Source organism: Pholcus phalangioides, unplaced genomic scaffold (genome assembly GCF_987345545.1).
Source record: "Pholcus phalangioides strain wild (caught in Gottingen) unplaced genomic scaffold, Ppha-v1.0 ptg000007l_1, whole genome shotgun sequence".
NCBI lineage: Eukaryota > Metazoa > Arthropoda > Arachnida > Araneae > Pholcidae > Pholcus > Pholcus phalangioides.
Genome location: NW_028301600.1, coordinates 56,151,074 through 56,168,771, shown reverse-complemented (window position 1 = coordinate 56,168,771; position 17,698 = coordinate 56,151,074). Strand labels below are relative to the sequence as shown.

The 17,698-nt window shown below is 33.1% G+C and overlaps 1 protein-coding gene across 1 annotated transcript in view; it reads left to right on the top strand.

The window, feature by feature from the left end:
* LOC149085519 (putative receptor-type tyrosine-protein phosphatase mosPTP-1) overlaps nt 1–17,698 on the top strand; it is a 222,680-nt gene that overhangs the window by 97,924 nt on the left and 107,058 nt on the right. Inside the window, exons 3-7 of the mRNA XM_089233576.1 lie at nt 5,882–6,005; nt 10,397–10,578; nt 11,263–11,447; nt 16,185–16,299; nt 17,094–17,291. Coding sequence (XP_089089702.1) covers nt 5,882–6,005; nt 10,397–10,578; nt 11,263–11,447; nt 16,185–16,299; nt 17,094–17,291 — 804 coding nt within the window. The remainder of the gene's footprint in view (nt 1–5,881; nt 6,006–10,396; nt 10,579–11,262; nt 11,448–16,184; nt 16,300–17,093; nt 17,292–17,698) is intronic.

Sequence of the window (17,698 nt, the reverse complement as noted above, 5' to 3'; positions counted from 1 at the left end):
AAGATATTTATTTCTTTGTAGAGATCGTTTGTGATTGTGTGCACAGGGAAATTGTTTTCTAGTCTGAATTTAGCTCCTTTTTTGACATGATTATTTTTTGTATATATTTTTCATGTATTTTTCTCATGCTTCATTTTACTTATTACCTGAAGCTCTGTATATTTTCAAATATTGTATTTCTTCAATATATTTTACTCATTTTTTTCCCTTCCAAAATATTTTTGAGAAGGCAGACATTGGGGAACAAGGGTTGGCATAGCCAGGGCCATCTTAAGAGCATCATGGGGCCCGCAGGCCAAGTAATTTTTCTGAGACCCCTACCAGGCAAAGTCTAGAAAATTTCAACCCAATCTCATTTTTGTAAGGCCTCTTCTCTTGAGGCCTCCGGTGTCTTAAGATGCACTGGGTATGGCCACCCTTCAGAAACACCTACTTTTTTTCGAACCATGCATGGTGTTCTCCCGATGACGACCCACTGCATAGGTTCTATTCACTCTTGCACAAATTCCATCTTGCATTCTTTTTTCCTTCAAATAATTACCTTTTGTGTATACGCATGGTACATAGCAAACAGGGGTATGGCATTTTACTGGTGAACCATTGATTTTTTTTTTTTTCAATGCATTTTTATTTCTTTTTTTTGTGTTTCTCTCTCTTTTATTCATCAATTTTATGGAGATGACGGATTTCTAATGTGTTTTTGTTTTGCTAGACCATGAGAGGAACTCTAAACAAAGTTCAAATGAAACATTATTGCATCTTAATGTTGCGGTCATGAAATCTGTATTTTCTAAATTTTTATCTCTTTCAATTTATGATCAAATTTTTTGTGTTGCCTAATGGCAAAGAAAGACAGCCAAAAAAAAGACATTTTTATATGTTTTGCTATACTGATCAAAAACTAAGCATATTGAAAACGTGCTTTTCAAAAATAATTTTAGTCTGAACTGAAACGTGTAGTAAAGTGAAAACAATTTTCAATTATATATTTCTAGTAACCAGGAGAAGGACATTTAATAAAAACACTGCCTCTTATTTTTTCACCCCCGAATAAATCTCTTTATTTTTTTTATTTATTTAATTTTATAATAACACTACAAGGACAATCTGATACAAAAACAGAAAATACTGCTACAAAAAGACAAAAACAGAAAATACTGCTAGAAAAGACAAACAGAAACAAAAGAAACACAAATACATAGATTAGGAACATTCACTATGTGACTCCAAGGAATTAAGGTGTCCTTCCAGTAGGTCTACAAAAATAATCTATTGTCTGTTGGCACATGGCAACCATCATTCATTTTTCAATTTATATTATTTTTAAACTAATCTATCTTTTAATGTAAAGTAGTACAAATTTAATATTAAGTTATGTGTACCTCCAATTTCCATCTTATTTGTGTAACCGGTATTGCATACTGTTACTGTAATCCATCATTTGTTAAGCATTTTGTTACTGTTATCAGTTATCTGTATTTATTGCATGATTTCTTCATAGGTTATCTTTTGCAAATGAGTGAATATTTAAATTTGAGCTTATATTCATAAGGTTCATTGTATGAAACAGATTTAGTATTTTAGGGGCAAATGTAACAGAAATTCTTTTAAAATAATGTTTTATTGACTCCTGGCACTTCATAAATATTCCTATATCAAGTAGTTCTATGTTCATGTTTGCTGTTCATGGTTAGCCTACTGTCATGAATTTTATAATTCTATATATATATAAATTTGCCTTATGTGTGTGTTTAGTGTGTGCCATTCTGTTATATTGTTATTAGAGTTGATACTTGTTATTAGTGATCTGATTTTATTGTAATCATTGTATATTTGTCCTATATATATAATGTGTTAATTGTCCTATATATTATATACTTAATCCTTGTATATTTGTATCATATGACCCACCCCAGGCACAAATTCCATATATTATTATTGAATAAATCCATGCATAAAAGATGTCCTTTAGAAAGTTTTTATCAATCATGTACTTGAGTTTATATAGAATTGCTGCATAGATCCTAATTTTTTAAACTATTTTTTCACACTGCAGATTCCATTTAAGATCATCCTGTATTATAATTCCTAAATAGTTAGTCATAAACTCTTTCAATTTCTTGACAATTGCATTGCAAGCTCAATAGACTGCTCAGTGATTGTGTATCTTTATGTGTACACACACCACAGTTGAATCCCATTATAACAAACTCCAAGAGACCGGAGAAATCACTTTGTTATAACGAAATTTGTTATAAAGGAATTCCAGGGATTTTTTGCATTGTTCCTATGTAAACTTATCTGGGGGATCAGAAAAGTGTTTCGTTAAAACAAGATTTTCGCTATATCGGTATTCATTAAAACAGGATTCGACTGTATATCAGTTTCATGGTTGATAGTTTTAGTTTTTAAGCAAATGTATTTTGTTTTTCGAGTATTCAGTTTTAATTTGTTATTATTTAGCCATATATTTATCTTAAATAGATCCTCTTCAACTTTTTCTTTTAAACTTGTCATTTCTGTATCCTCAACATAAAGGATAGTGTCATCTGCGAATGATATTAATTTACCATTTAAACTCATTTTACATAAATCATTGATATAAACAAGAAGTAATTATGGCCCTAGGACAGATCCTTGAGGGACTCCTTTCATTACCTTCTGGAATGTGCTGATTTCACCATTTATTACAACAGCTTGTTGCCTATCATAATAGTATGTTTTAAGCCAGTTTAGTACATTTCCTCTTATGCCTGCTGAAAAGAGTTTTTGTGAGAATAAATTTGTGAAGTAATATATTCAATTGCAGTCTATGCTTGTTTTTATCAACCCACATGGACATGAAAAATATTTTGTAAAATCGAAAGCGAAAGTTTGTAAATGAGAAAGACGTTTAAAGGAATACTATATTGTGTGTTTGAGACCAGAAGAGTAGTTTGTAAAAATGTGCATTTCATAACGTGGAGGTTGACAAAATCGAGCATCAACTGTATAATTGATTTTAAAGAAAGTTCAAGTGATGGCCTACATTTTTTTTTAACCATAGGCAGAGATAGACTCGAAAGTCTGGGGGGGGGGGAGCATGATGATGGTTGCTGGGGGCATAATGATGACAATGTCAATTCATAGATGTGCATATACATTAGACCAGTCGACTCCACCTTTGACTCTGCGGGGGGGGGGGGAGGGACAATCCTGCTCCACCTTCATATCTACACTCATCTTTTTAACCTTTTCAATACAAAATTTGTTTGGTTTAAGTCACATAACCCCAGTTGCCCCTTAAGTTCTCCAAATATCACAAATGAAAAAAAAGGTGGGGGAAATTTTCATTTGGCTGTTAAGCTATTGATAAATACAAATACAACGCCACAACAGACAAAATACCCAATGAGGTGGCTGATAAAAAGATGCCCATAAAAATATGGATGTCATATATTTCAAAAATACAGCAACCCAATTAAAAATGCAATTAACATAAGTTTTTTTTCGTTAGAAAAAAAGATGAAATATGAAAGTGTATTGGTCCTAAGAATATATATTATTGAAAATACTAATATATTTTGATGCTTACGTCATCAACCACCCTTTATGAAGATATGAAGTATTCTTAATGGCACCTTATTTGGTGTGCCAAAAACAGAAAAACCTTTCAATAATTGGGCATTTGAACTAGCATTCTCCCTACAGAGACACTTTAGTGATCTTTATTTTTTATTTATTTTTATTGTAAACAAATATGCACATTACACAAATACTGGACAATAACACACGAAAAGGAATATAAAAGAAAAAAAGACAAACATATAACGAATATACACTATGTGGCCCCAAGTCCTTCCAGGAAGCCAAAAAGACATTGCATTACATTTTTTCGCCACCATTGTCAGCCGCCAAGTATGCAGTATAATTATAGAAAAATATAAGAAATTTAAGACATGATATATAACAAACAGTTCAATGTAAAATGACAAGCCATATTTAGTGAAATATAAACAAGATGATGCGAGTATGTTCTGGGTACCACATTAATACACATAAAAATATATAGTTTTAAGCAGTGATATGTAAAAAAAAATTGTTAATTTTATATTTATCTAGCTTTTTTATGAATAGTTTCAGAACATGTCATCATAATTTTGAATGCTTTTTGCATATATGTAAATTTCATATTTGTGTGGTTAGTATTATTAGTAGTTGGTTTTTTTGACTGAAATGAATTCATAAATTTAGGAGCAGTAAATGAGAAACACTTTTGAAACAGATGTTTCTTTATTTTCGGCACTTCAAAATCATGTTTGAATCTCGGTGCTGTTCTATTTGTTTTTCTCTGAAGCCAATTTTTATTTTTTGTCGCAAAGTTTATCGTTCGGTAAATATATAATTGTCTGATGTCTAGTGTGTGACAGTTAATATCATTTCCAGTATAGGCTTGTGTTAGCATATTTCTTACCTTGTTATATGTGTTACTTAGTTGCATGATATTACAATGGTATGCTTCCCTCCCCCCCAAGCACACAAACCATAAGTCCTGTAATTGAGAAAACCCACGTGTATAAAACACATGCTTCAAAAAATCCTCTATCAAATTCTTGAGCTTGTACAAGAGCTGTGTAAAAAATTAAATTTTTTATTTTATCACAATGAATATTTCATTTCAAGTCATCCTGTATTGTTACCCCTAAGTATTCGTATTCATACACTCTAAATTTTTCTCGGATCCTTGCTCTGGAAATGTGTCTAGGCCGCTTAAGTGCTCTAGAACTATGCCACTCAAGTGATCCATAATTATGCCATGGATCACTTAAGTAATCTGGGAATGTTCCGTAAGTAACTTCAGTGATGTAGAACCGCACTGGAGGCCACTTAAGTACTCTAAAACTGTGTCACATGTCGTTTAAGTGTTCTGGAATTGTGTCCAGGTTACTTAAGTGATCTTTGAATGTGAAAATGATCTTTGAGGCCTACTTCAGTGATCTGAAAATGTGCCACTGGCCACTTAAATGCTCTGGAATTGTGCCACGGGTCATTTAAGTGATTTGTAAATGTGCCACGGGTCATTCAAGTGATTTGTAAATGTGCCACTTAGTTTATTTTTATAAAATTAGGTTTTAGAGAGAGAGAGAGAGGAGGCAAGCCACATCAGATAACTTTCAGGGCCACATTTGGCCTGCAGGTCAAAGGTTCACCATATATGGCTTAAAGGGTGGGTTGCAATGAATTTCTTAAAGAGAAATTTTGAGTTCTTACCCTTCAAATAGCATTGAAATTAACAGAAATCAATTATAATAACACATAAAGGTATTTTCTTTCGAAATTGTAATTTTTAAAAAAAATTTTTGCATTAAAATTTTTTTTTCATCAGGAGGGTGCATGAGCCCCCATGCCCTCTCCTGCATACATTTCTCATCCCCACCAATATGCGTTAGGAGGTAGCGGGCAGTGCTGACAAAAATTTGCTGACAAGGTGTCAAAGTTTTGCTTATTTTTGCTGAGGAGGGGGGTCAAAAATGGCTAAAAATTTGCTGACGTAATACTTAAATGGCCCCAAGAAAATTTTAAAAATCTATTGATGAAAAAATTATGGAGTTATGACATATATATCAGACAGGAATATAAATAGAATGTGACCAAAAAAAAAATTTCATCGCTCATATGCGCAACATAAATTGCTGAGGCCAATTTCGTGAGAATTACTCGTATACTATATATTCTAAATATATTTATATACCAATTTTTCTATAATATGCAATATATTCTGTTGATTCAGTATGTATTCAAACTTCAACAATTCTACCAATAGTTAAGTATTAATTTTTTTAGTTTCATTTTAGTTAGGTACTGAGTAAGTAATCTTTTATTTTCATTAAACTTTTTTCAGACATTCCTGAACCTCCTGGTATGCCTCTGATAATGGCATTCACATCCAGGACAGTAAATCTTTCATGGGCCCCCAGCACAGATAACCACTATAGCCCAATTCTGCATTATATTATACATGTGAGGTAAGTTTGATTATCAGATTTGCAGCATGAAAATTGAATTTAATATTTAATTTTTCCAATTATAAGTATTGTGATGTAATATAGACATTTTTCAGCTTCTAAAATCAATTGCAATAAAATTACAATTTATTGGTTATTCTGAAAATAAACTGATATTTTTCTCACCTCAGTTTCTTTACATATGTAGGTTGATTTTTTTTTTTAAACCATGGCAATAGAGTACTGTAGCAATGCTATGAAACAGAGTTAGGCCATGTCATTTATACCACAAGTAAGTTAAATGCCTACCCTCCCTCAGAGCAAATAAACTTGTCTTCCCTTCTCCATGCTCATGTGCAGTGATAGCAGGAACAAAGTAGTTGTGGACGAGCTAGTCGGAATATTGTTGCAATATTTTTGAAGGAAGAGCAAAGGAGCTGGTTAAAAATTGAATGTGCACACATCACAGTCACAATTCATAGCAGTGTCACCAAGGACTACTATTAAACTACACAGGCACCTCATCCATATTCCTCTACGGAATTTCTAATGAATGTTGGAATGTGCATGTATCTGTTGTGAACCTAACGTGAAGTTTGTTCTCAGAAAGGCTTGTGTGTTAAACTCGTGCTGCCACCTGTCTTCCAAATTTTTAAGCAGACAACTTGTCTCCAAAGACTATAAGAGGTTTGTGGATAGGGTGGTTTACTAGACATCCTCTTTTTGATGTCATTTCAAGCATCCTTCTATGTTTTAAAAAATTTGCCTCTTTGTTCTCCTTTTTAGGTTTTCAGCATTTTCTTTTTTTCCTGTGGAATTTTTTTTTCACTCTGAAACATATCTCTTTATTGACATGAGTGGGTTTGTGTATGTATGAGTTCCCCCCCTCCCCGCAACAAATTTTTACAAGTTCCCTAAGTACAGATGCTATTGCTATTTAGAGGTAGATGCATTATTTTATTGGGGGGGGGGGCTCAAAGTGCCTCATCCCGCAGGTTCCAGTGCCTATGAGCCCAGCTTGCTCCAGCATAATATGGAAAAGACAGTGTGTCTGTGGAGGAGCAAAACTGCTGCATTCATTTTAAGAATGCAGATGTTTGCTCACCAACAGCAAATGCTGTGTACTGAAGTGGGGAGGGTATGATACCTCTTCCATTCAGAAATAAAGAAAATGGGATGCAAGCAACAGTCATTGCTGATTCCTATGGAAAATCGTCTCTGGCAGAAAAGCAATTTAACTCAAGAGAGAAAAATAATTCTTCTCAGGGTAGACTTTAACAAGGCTATGGAAGCTTTCTGAAATGCCAATAAATGTAACAAAAGACCAGGTTCTTTGCTAAGGAAAACCTTTTTCCATGCTCAAAGCAATAAAATAGACCAGATGGTGAGAACAATGCATTTTTAGTGGAAGGAGACATATCATTGTTTGATCTGTTTTTGGTTTTCCCTTGTCTCCTATTTTTGAGCAATCTTTTTCTTATCAATAATAATATTGTAGGCTATCATAAATTATATTCTCTAACCCTGCAATAATCAACCTTATCCGAAATAAAACAGTAACTGCACTGCCATCTGTTATCAAAGTTTTTTTTATTTTTTTATTATTGTTTCTATGTATAACAAATAAATGATAAATATATTGGCTGTTGTGTTGATATAGAAGATATAGAATTTTAATATATATATTATATGAGATACATATAAAGCTAAATAGCTCAGTTAAGACATTATATTTATTCATTTATTTAAAAATACAAACTATAGGCAAAAGCCCAGTTACAGTTTGCATATATGAACACAGGATAAAGATAAAAACATGTATATAGAAAATAAAAATTTAAAAATAATCAGTATTACTCCATCTTAGAAATTGGTACAATGGAGAATTTTTCAAACATTACAATGAATGGAGGAACATAAAAAAGATTACGGCATCTAAGATTGATTTGTGGGCAATAAATGTAATAAGGTTTAGAATATCAGGAGCATGAATATCAAAGTGAATAATTTTTACAAAAAATCGAGTAAGGGCCCAGAGACAGTGAGTTTCAAGTGAATCGTTACTGAACGATGAGCAAAGTATTTCGTTTGGTAAGTAATGATTATATGGCTGATGTTTCTTAAAATACGCACAGCTTAAAAACCTGTTTTGAACACTTCAATTTTAACTGTATTAAATAAGCAATGTGGATTCCAAATTATTCTACAGTATTGCAAAACAGATCGAACATAGGAATTGAAAAGTAACATGGTAGTTTCAACATTATGGAAAAACTTACTATTACTACCTATAAAACCAAGACTTCTGGATCCTTTAGACACAATATAATTAATATGTTGGTTAAATGAAAAAGAACTGTGAAATATTACACCTAAATCCCTCACACGATCAACCCTTAGAAGTAATTGACCATGAATATTGTAATCATATATAAGTGGAGAATGCCTCCTACTATAGGTAATAAATTTGCACTTATCAGTGTTTAAGTACAACTTATTTACACACCATAAATTAAGTTTGTTAATAGATTCTTGTAATTTAGCAGCGTCATCAGCATTATTGATATGAATAATTTTTACATCATCACCAAACATTAAGCATTTATTATCAATACAATCAGGTAAATCATTTATAAATAAAATAAAAAGTAAGGGACCCAAAATTGACCCCTGGGGAACGCCAGAATAACATGCGTAACAAGAGGATTTACAACCATTAACAATTACTCTCCAAGATCTCCCAGTAAGGTATGACCCACCACTTGAGCAGATGTCCAGAAAAGCTCCAACCCCCTTATCTTCTGAAGAAGAATAATATGATTGATTGAATTGAAAGCCTTTGAGAAAATCAGTATAAACCAACATCAGTTTGCTGCATATTATCTATAGTTTGTGCTATAACTTGAGAAAATTTGGCTAAATTAGTTAATGAAGATCTCTTGGCAATAAAACCATGTTGAAAACTAGAACACCAGGAACGAACGTGGCATAAATTCTTTCATGGATTATAAGTTCAAATACCTTACAAATAGAATTAATTTTAACTGTAGGTCAATAATTTAAAACACCAGATTTATCACCATTTTTGAAGACAGGTAACACTGAGCAAGTCTTCCAAATTGTTGGAAAGACACCTGAACTAATAGAGATATTAAAAATGATAAAGAGACAGCTAAATATGAGCCACAACCCTTAACTATGTATAGGGGAATACCATCATCGCCTTGGCCTTTATGGCTTTTGAGTTTTTTTATAGCAGACAAAACATCAAATTCAATAATGGAACTAAAAAACAACTATTTGCAAAATCATAACTTGGTAGTTCAGTCACAGTTGTTGGAGCTGCAAAAACTGAACTAAAAAAATCTTTAAAAAATTCAGCAATAACAGGATAATCAGAAGATGATCTGCCACAATAAGACATGACACTGGGAAAGCAATTATGGGATCTTAAATTTCTACAGAAAGACCAAAATTTTCTAGGGTTGTGATTAATATCATTTTCAAGTGAGGAAATATAATTATTATACTGAAGACATATTTTATGCTTAATTTCAGCCCTGACACTGCACAGATTATCAATAGATTCAGAGTGACCATTCCGATATAAATTAAGTAACCTATTCTTTCTTTTGATCAATCCAACAATATCAGAGGAGAACCATGGTGGGAATTCACTTTTTTTAGTCCTGAACTTAGGAATATACTTATTACATGTCATAAATCCTATCATAAATTGCATCCAAGGCTTCATCAACATTGGAAAATGTTAACAAAAAATTCTTATTGACAGAAAGTAACAAATCAGTTAAAGAAAAAAAATCAGCTTTCTTGAAATTATATCTTAAATCAAAATTATAGTTGATTAATATGTTTAGACAAAGTTAAATAAATTGAAATCTCTAATGCTGGGTAATACGGATCTTCAGTTACTAGAGGATCCATTGCTTTATGAAGATCAAACTGTATGTGTGTGAAAGCAATTTTCATCAACCAGTACATGATCTAAAATTTTACCATAACAATTTCCAACATTATTTAATTGGATAAACAAATGGCCCAAAACAAAATCAACTCAGATGTAACAGTTCAGAAAGAACTAATATGAGTATTCAATTGCCAATTGATCGAAGACATTAAAATCACCAAAAAACTTATGTATGTAGTTACATACGTTACACAGATGGGAAAAACTTTGAAACATCCTGTATTGCATGTATGGTAATCTGTAATGTTTTAAGTATACCATGCATTTATTTGGAATACAACTCCAATTTTTATTGCTTCCTGTTATTTAAATCTAATATTTGACCATACCAGCATCTTCAGAACAGCCACTTTGTATCAAATTGCTTTGACTTTTATAATTTGCTCATTTTATTAGCAATGTTAAATGCACTTTTTTTTTTAAGGCTTGGTGAAACTGGTGAATGGGAATCAGCTCGAGGAATTATGACACCTGATAATAAAACTATATATCAGGTAATAAGCCTCCAACCATATACAGTTTATTCTTTTAGAGTTGTTGCAGTAAATGCCATTGGAGCCAGTGAACCTAGCAAAGAATCATATTATATGGTTACACTTCGTGAAGGTATGTCAAAAAATAATTTTATTTTTAAATCTTACATATCTTTATTCCTTTTTCACTCTGCATGAATTTATAAAATTAAATGGCTATAGATAGCCAAATTATGGAAAAAATAAAATTAATATTTCCTGTGTATGCATAATTAAAAATAATTTACTTCAAATACTTGTATTTCATTAAATATTAAAATTATTGTATTGTAAAAGTTAGGTGAAAACTCTGTTATTAACAAAAAACCTGTGATGAAAATTGGAATTTTTGTAAAAAAAAACATATCTATGTGAATGTATGTGCTGTGTTTTCACAAAATGTGCACAAGTATTGCCCACAGCAAGTAAAATATTCTGTGAAAGTGGTACAAATCATTTGCAGCTTTTTATGATACAGGGTTGACCGAATCTGCACTAGAAAGTTTGAGTTCAGGCATTATGTTTGCATGCCCAAAATTACAGAACAATTCATCCAATATTTTTCTTATGGTGACCTATGGCTATTGTATATGTATATTGCATTTCTAATTTGGAGTTTTTGTGGGATAGATAATTATGTTACTGAATTAAATCACTTCAAAATTAATGCTTTCTTCGTCCATCTGTCTGTATATAAACATATTTGACTGTGCAGTTCATTCCTATTTTATTTATATGAAAATTTTTTTAATTATTGTATATATTTATTTTCATCTAGTGCCTGATGGTAAACCAACCATTACAAGTGCTTATAATAGTAGTAGTACCTCTGTTCGTTTAGAATGGACACCCCCACCAAAAAGTACGATACATGGTGAGTTTCTGGGCTATCATATTACATATCTGCCGAGAGATAGACCTGAAGATGTACGAGAAATCATTTTGAGGGACCCAAATCTTAAGGTAATTTGTTAAACTTTAATTGGTGCTTTTTGACAATTTATTTGCATATAGTAGAGCCGCCATTAACATAGGCATGTTACAAACTTAGGTTAGTTTGCCACATACCCTTTTCACTGATGCAGTGCAATGAATTCCAGCAATAAACGGAAAAGACTTGAAGGATCAGGGGGGGGGGGGAACAATACAATTTCAGTCCAAAAAATTGAAATTAATGTTTTTGCAGTTTTCTATAGCTCAGTACAAACTCTTTCAAATACGTAAAACACCAGAAGCAAAAATGCTTTCAGTCTGCTGTAATAAAGGAAGAAAGATATGGCATAAGGGGGGAACAATAATTTTAGTCACATTGTGCAGATGGAAAAACGATCTGAGTCCAGCATATGCGCATGCGCAGAAATTGATATTTGAGTGTATGCATATTTGTTTCGCGTTACTGATATGTAGTTCGTAATTTGTGCTAATGAATTTGAGGTTAGTTCGTGTATCAAAGTATCACTGAGTATAGATTTATGTTGTTCTACACAAACTTCCTATGTCAAGATTCCAGACAAATGGATGGAAGTTATAGGAAGTGGTTGTGTAAAGCCATCTCCTTTCATAGTGATCACTGTAAACAAGAAATTTTTAAAGCTTCAACAGATTTATTAAAGCCTATGTACCAGAAAAAATGTTAACTACTCACAAGGTCAATTAGATGCCTTCATATAGATAGTTCTGCACCACGTTTAGTGTACTGCCATTCCAGTTTTTTTGGTAGTCACACCAGCCATGAAGTTGAAGTTACTGTTAAAAAGGAAGGTAGGACCATCAGCAAGAGGACATGCCTATCGCAGAATTGTTAGTAGTTATGTACAAGGCCCCAATCTCTCGTGCGAAGTACATTGACCTGCAATCTTTAATAGCTTTTACAACTCTTGACATGGGATGGATGTGAGACCAATGAGCAGCATGATGATATATATTTGGAATATATAGATGACAGTGATAACTAAGGATAGTAAACTTATTTTTTCACTGAATATTTTTCTGCACTAGCTACCAATAATTTTTCATCTACTTTTAACTTAATTCATCATACCATGATCAAATATCATAATTACTCAAATTTTATGCAATGTGTGTGTGTTCGGTTTCAGAATCCTGCTCAAATTACATGTTCATGGGGGTGAGGCCAAGAAAATTTTATACAACCATTTTTGTATTTACTTTTTAAAAATAGTTTGGTTTGAGTTTTACATAACATATACCATAATATAAAATTAAAATAAAGTTTATAACATTGTAATAAAACTTTGTTTTTCATCTCCTGAAAAATTTTGCTTTACCTACTGAAACCATTTTTTTCCCCGACCCTTCATTTGTAATATAGTGAGAGAAGAGCTATTCAATCAAAAGGCCTTTTTATATACTTCAGTTTAGTGATTTTCCCTGTCACATATAATGTATCTTTCTAATATATATATATATATATATATATATATATATATATATATATATATATATGAAAGAGCATGTTAGGAGGGTGAAGGATGTGGTTGATCACGAAAGAGAAAAATCTCTCTCCTGTACTTATCTTTTTCTCTATGCTACACTGCTCAAAACAATTAGGGGAGCACATGGTTTTAACAAAATTACGCAAAGATGTATACTCATAAGTAACATAAAATGAATCATCCATAATTTAAAGCCTAGCAGGAAACGGAAGAAGAAAACTTCATATGCAAATCAAAGTTCATGATGTCAAAAACCAGAAAAAGGAGATAAGGGCAGAAACCGGGATGTTGCAGAAACATCTGTTTTACTGCCGTGACTGTGAAATTCGATTGTGCAGTATTTTTTTTTTTTGAGACAAGGTGACTTGAGGATGTCTCAACAACGTGATTTACCGGAATCCATGGCATGGTGTGTTATAGGCAGACTGGAATCCGGGCAAACACAACGTAGTGTCGCGGATGCTGTTGGAGTCGCCAGAAGTGTTGTTGCAAGGCTGTGGAATCGATTCCAAGAAACAGGAAATGTTAGACGTCGACCAGGGCAAGGTCGGCCACGCACCACTACAGCAACTGATGACCGGTATATACGGTTAACAGCCCGTCGAAACAGAACAGAGAATGCTACGCAGCTGCAAAGACGGTTGCTCTTGGCAACAGGACGAAGAGTGTCCAGCCAAACAGTGCGCAATCGGCTTCATGAGGGAGGGCTTTATGCACGTAGGCCAATGGTCTGCATTCCGTTGACCCCACGCCACCTTGCGGCCCGAAGAAGATGGGCTGCTGAACATCGAGATTGGGAGCAGCATGATTGGAGCCAAGTGCTGTTTACAGACGAGTCCCGATTCAATCTGGAGTGTGACACCCAACGTGTTCTGGTATGGAGGGACAGGGGCACTCGAAATAACCCCGCATTCGTTCGTGAAAGGTCACAATACAGACGAGCTGGTTAGATGGTATGGGGTGGAATCAGCATAGGCGGACGTACGGACCTGCATATCATTCTGAATGGCACTTTGACGGCCCAAAGGTATGCAGACGAGATACTGCGACCTCATGTCATCCGTTACGCTGGAGCCATTGGAGATTCCTTTGGTTTCCAGGATGATAATGCCCGACCGCATAGAGCTCGTTTGGTGGAGAACATGCTTGAAGCAGAAACAATACAGCGTATGGAATGGCCAGCGTGCTCTCCTGACCTGAATCCGACGCATTGCTGCGCGACCAAGGCCGCCTGTTACTGTCTGAGACTTGCAGATTGCACTTCTTGAGGAGTGGAACAGTATTCCCCAAAGTCTGATCGATAACCTCATCACATCCATGGCAAACAGGTGTGCAGCAGTCTTAGCTGTTCGAAGAGACCACACGCCCTATTAAAACTCATGCATCATGTCTAAACAGTACTTTTTTTTATCGTTTACATGTAACCAAATTGTTGCCCTAAATCATCTTTTCATGTTTTTTCTATATTTTCAAAGAATTAAAGCTTAATTCCAAATTTTTTTGTCTTTTTTCTGTATTGCGCATTGATACGCATGTACTATCCATTGTATGCCAATACGTGGCTGTCTCGCATGGTTTTCTTAACTTTTTTGCTTGCTCCCCTAATTGTTTTGAGCAGTGTACTTACTTGCCGTGAATAAAACTGACTTTGATGCCGATAGTTTATTTTTAACCTGGCCCGACTCAACTCATAATTGTCAATTTTAAATTTAATGACTGAATAAGAATTTGATAGTATGATACGCAGCATCCAAAGTGTGCTCAGTATTTCTCAGTTCTGGTGATGATTGGCTGAATCCTGACTTGAAATTCAGATTTTTTTTTCTATAAGGCTTTTCTTGGTTTCAGGGTGTTGTTTCAACCATAATTCTGTGACTGACGTGGATACTACTAATGGCACATCATGGTGCTAAATTAGACATATGAAAGTTTTGCACAAAAAAAGAAAGTTTTGCAAATTAATATCTGACGATATTCGTTGAATTTTTTTTCAATATAAAAATACAGAAGCCCCTCATTACATGGACTTTGTTATATCACACATTCAGATATTCTATACCCTTCAAACACTGTTGAAAACTCAACTAATATTCTAAGTAGATTTAATGTTATTGGTTGTATTGTAGTTTAAATATATTCAATTTTTTTCTTTATCTCCCGCCATATGTGCTACATATAGAGGGGTTACTGTATTTCACATTTTTGAATTTAATCAAAATTTCTGAGACACAGGATGATTTCTTTAAAGTATTAGATAATATTCAGAACATTTTATGACTCTAAATGAGGGCAATGATGCTCTAATTGCCAGTGTAGAGGTTCTTCGTGCAGGCACTAGAACAAAATATCAGACACTTTGCACAGTTTCTAAAAACTGAATACAGTGTTTTTAAAAAACAAACTTACTACACTGTTTGTTTTGAAAACTTTTGTGTTAACCAAAAATTTAGTTATAGCATATTACTTTTGATACCTGTATTAGCTAATTGCTTTGAAAGGTTTTCTAATGAAGTTTCAGAAAGATTTTCTTAACCAATTGAATATGAATTTCTTTCATGGAAGAAATAAGTGTTTGAAAAATTGTGCATTCACTTTGATTTTCATCCACTAATTGCATTAATATTGTTTGTACAAAATAGTGTGTGGATATATTTTAGAACTGCGGAAAATAAAAACTGTTTATCAGCGCCATCTTTACCAGACCCGGGGCCCATTGGGAAAATAATAGGGAGGCCAAGAGTGAATCTCAACAATTTTGGGGCACCAAAAATGTTTAGGATCCCTTTGTTTAAATTTTATGTACGTGGGGGGGGGGGGATTCTGCATCAGTCATTTCACAGAATATGCAGGAATGCTGAGAAATATTGATGCAAAAAATTAAAAAATTTGAAATACAAAATTAAATGTAAATTAACACAAAAATGTTGAAAATTCCACCACTGAAGGTAATTTTGAACTAATGAGAAAAAAAAAATCCTGAAATTGATGAAAATTTCAGACTTGGTGAATTAAAAATAATTGAAAGAAATAATTCCAGAATTGATGAAAGCCTTGAATAATTTACTGTGAGGGCAGGGTCCAGTGCAACTACACTTGTCGCACACCCTTGAGCAGCTCTGGTTTTAATAACTACGTTTATGATGAAAATATGTTTTGGGTGATTCACCTGTTGTGGCCTTGTACTTTGGTTACACAAAATACAAAATCTAATTGTCACTGTGAATTTCTATACAAATTTTTACAGCAATATACAATAAGAAATCTGGACATATTCACTCAGTACTTGATATCAGTGCATGTTTTCAATCCTGAGGGTCAAGGTCCTGCTGCAACTGTTGCTGTTATGACAGATGAAGGAAGTGAGTTATTTTTGGGTTGAAGTACTTTTTTTTCTTTTTATGCTATTTCGTTTGGAGGGAAAAAAGACAAATTTATAAGGCTCTTTTCTGTGCAGCTAAATTTTAATTTAGTATTTCAATCAGCTTTTACTTCATTTTATTCTCGCTTTTACTTTATATTTTTTTATATAAATATAAGACTGAATTTTTAGTAAACTGCTTCGTTTCATGTGTATATCTCTTGTTAATGTGGGCAATTATTCTTTCTCTATGGCCACCAATGTTAAGAGCATTGTTTAACACACACATCTTGTTGGATAATTGAAGCAAAATATCCATAAAAGAAATATGTTCACAGAAAAACAACAATTTTTTCTTGTTTTGAAAGTATCAATTTAGAAATAATTCAAAACACATGCTATTGGTTTCTATGCAGTGATTAGTTAATCAAGTTCTACTATTAAGGATAACATTACCAAATTAAAAAAAAAGGGTCATTTGTCTTATTGATGAATTTTAGCATTTCAGCTAAAACTGCATAATCAATGTAGTATAATAATTCAAAGAATGTTTGAAAATATTTTTAACAACCCTTTACATAACTGAAATACATACTTTTATTTACTGTGGACAAAAATCTGTCTGTTGAATGTCTTCAATAAAGAGTTCACTGTAGTTTACTAAAAAAACCATTTTTTCTTAGTTTAATTAATTATAGGATTTCCTAAATTGAATTGAAAAGCTATTAATATTATATATAATGTTTAAAAGAATTTTATGTGATCTTTCTTTCATAACTTTATCTTGTTATTTAGCACCCAGTAAGCCATTAGATTTAAAAATTGGAAAGGTGAGTGACAGCTCTGTGCGCCTTCGATGGCAGGAGCCAGAATTTCCAAACGGAATTATTCAAGGATATCGAGTATATTTTATGCATACAGCCCAGAATCTCACTGAGATGCGTAAAGCCCTCAATCCTCAGCCAGTTATGGATTACGTCCTTCAGAATTTAAGTAAGTTATTCAAGTTAATTTTAATTGTTAAATTACTTATTCATGATTGGAAATTTCGAAGGTATTTGTTGTATCGTCAACATTGTTATGTTATTCACAATATAAAACAGTTTCTCGTGTTTTCATGTGAAAAAAAAAATTCAGATTGGCTGTGTCATTGACAAGACTATGAGTATGGATATAAATAGATAGATAGAACCACTCACAACCCTGACTGATGCAAAAAAAGTGTGTGTGTGTGTGTGTATATATATATATATATATATATATATATTAGATATAAATAAGTCTTTTGCATCTTGTTATGGTACAAGACAGCCAATCTGATGCTGGGCAAGCAAGCTAACCAATACACCAGAGACATAACTCTAATTTTCCTATAACGAACAAAAATAGCATGCAGTGTG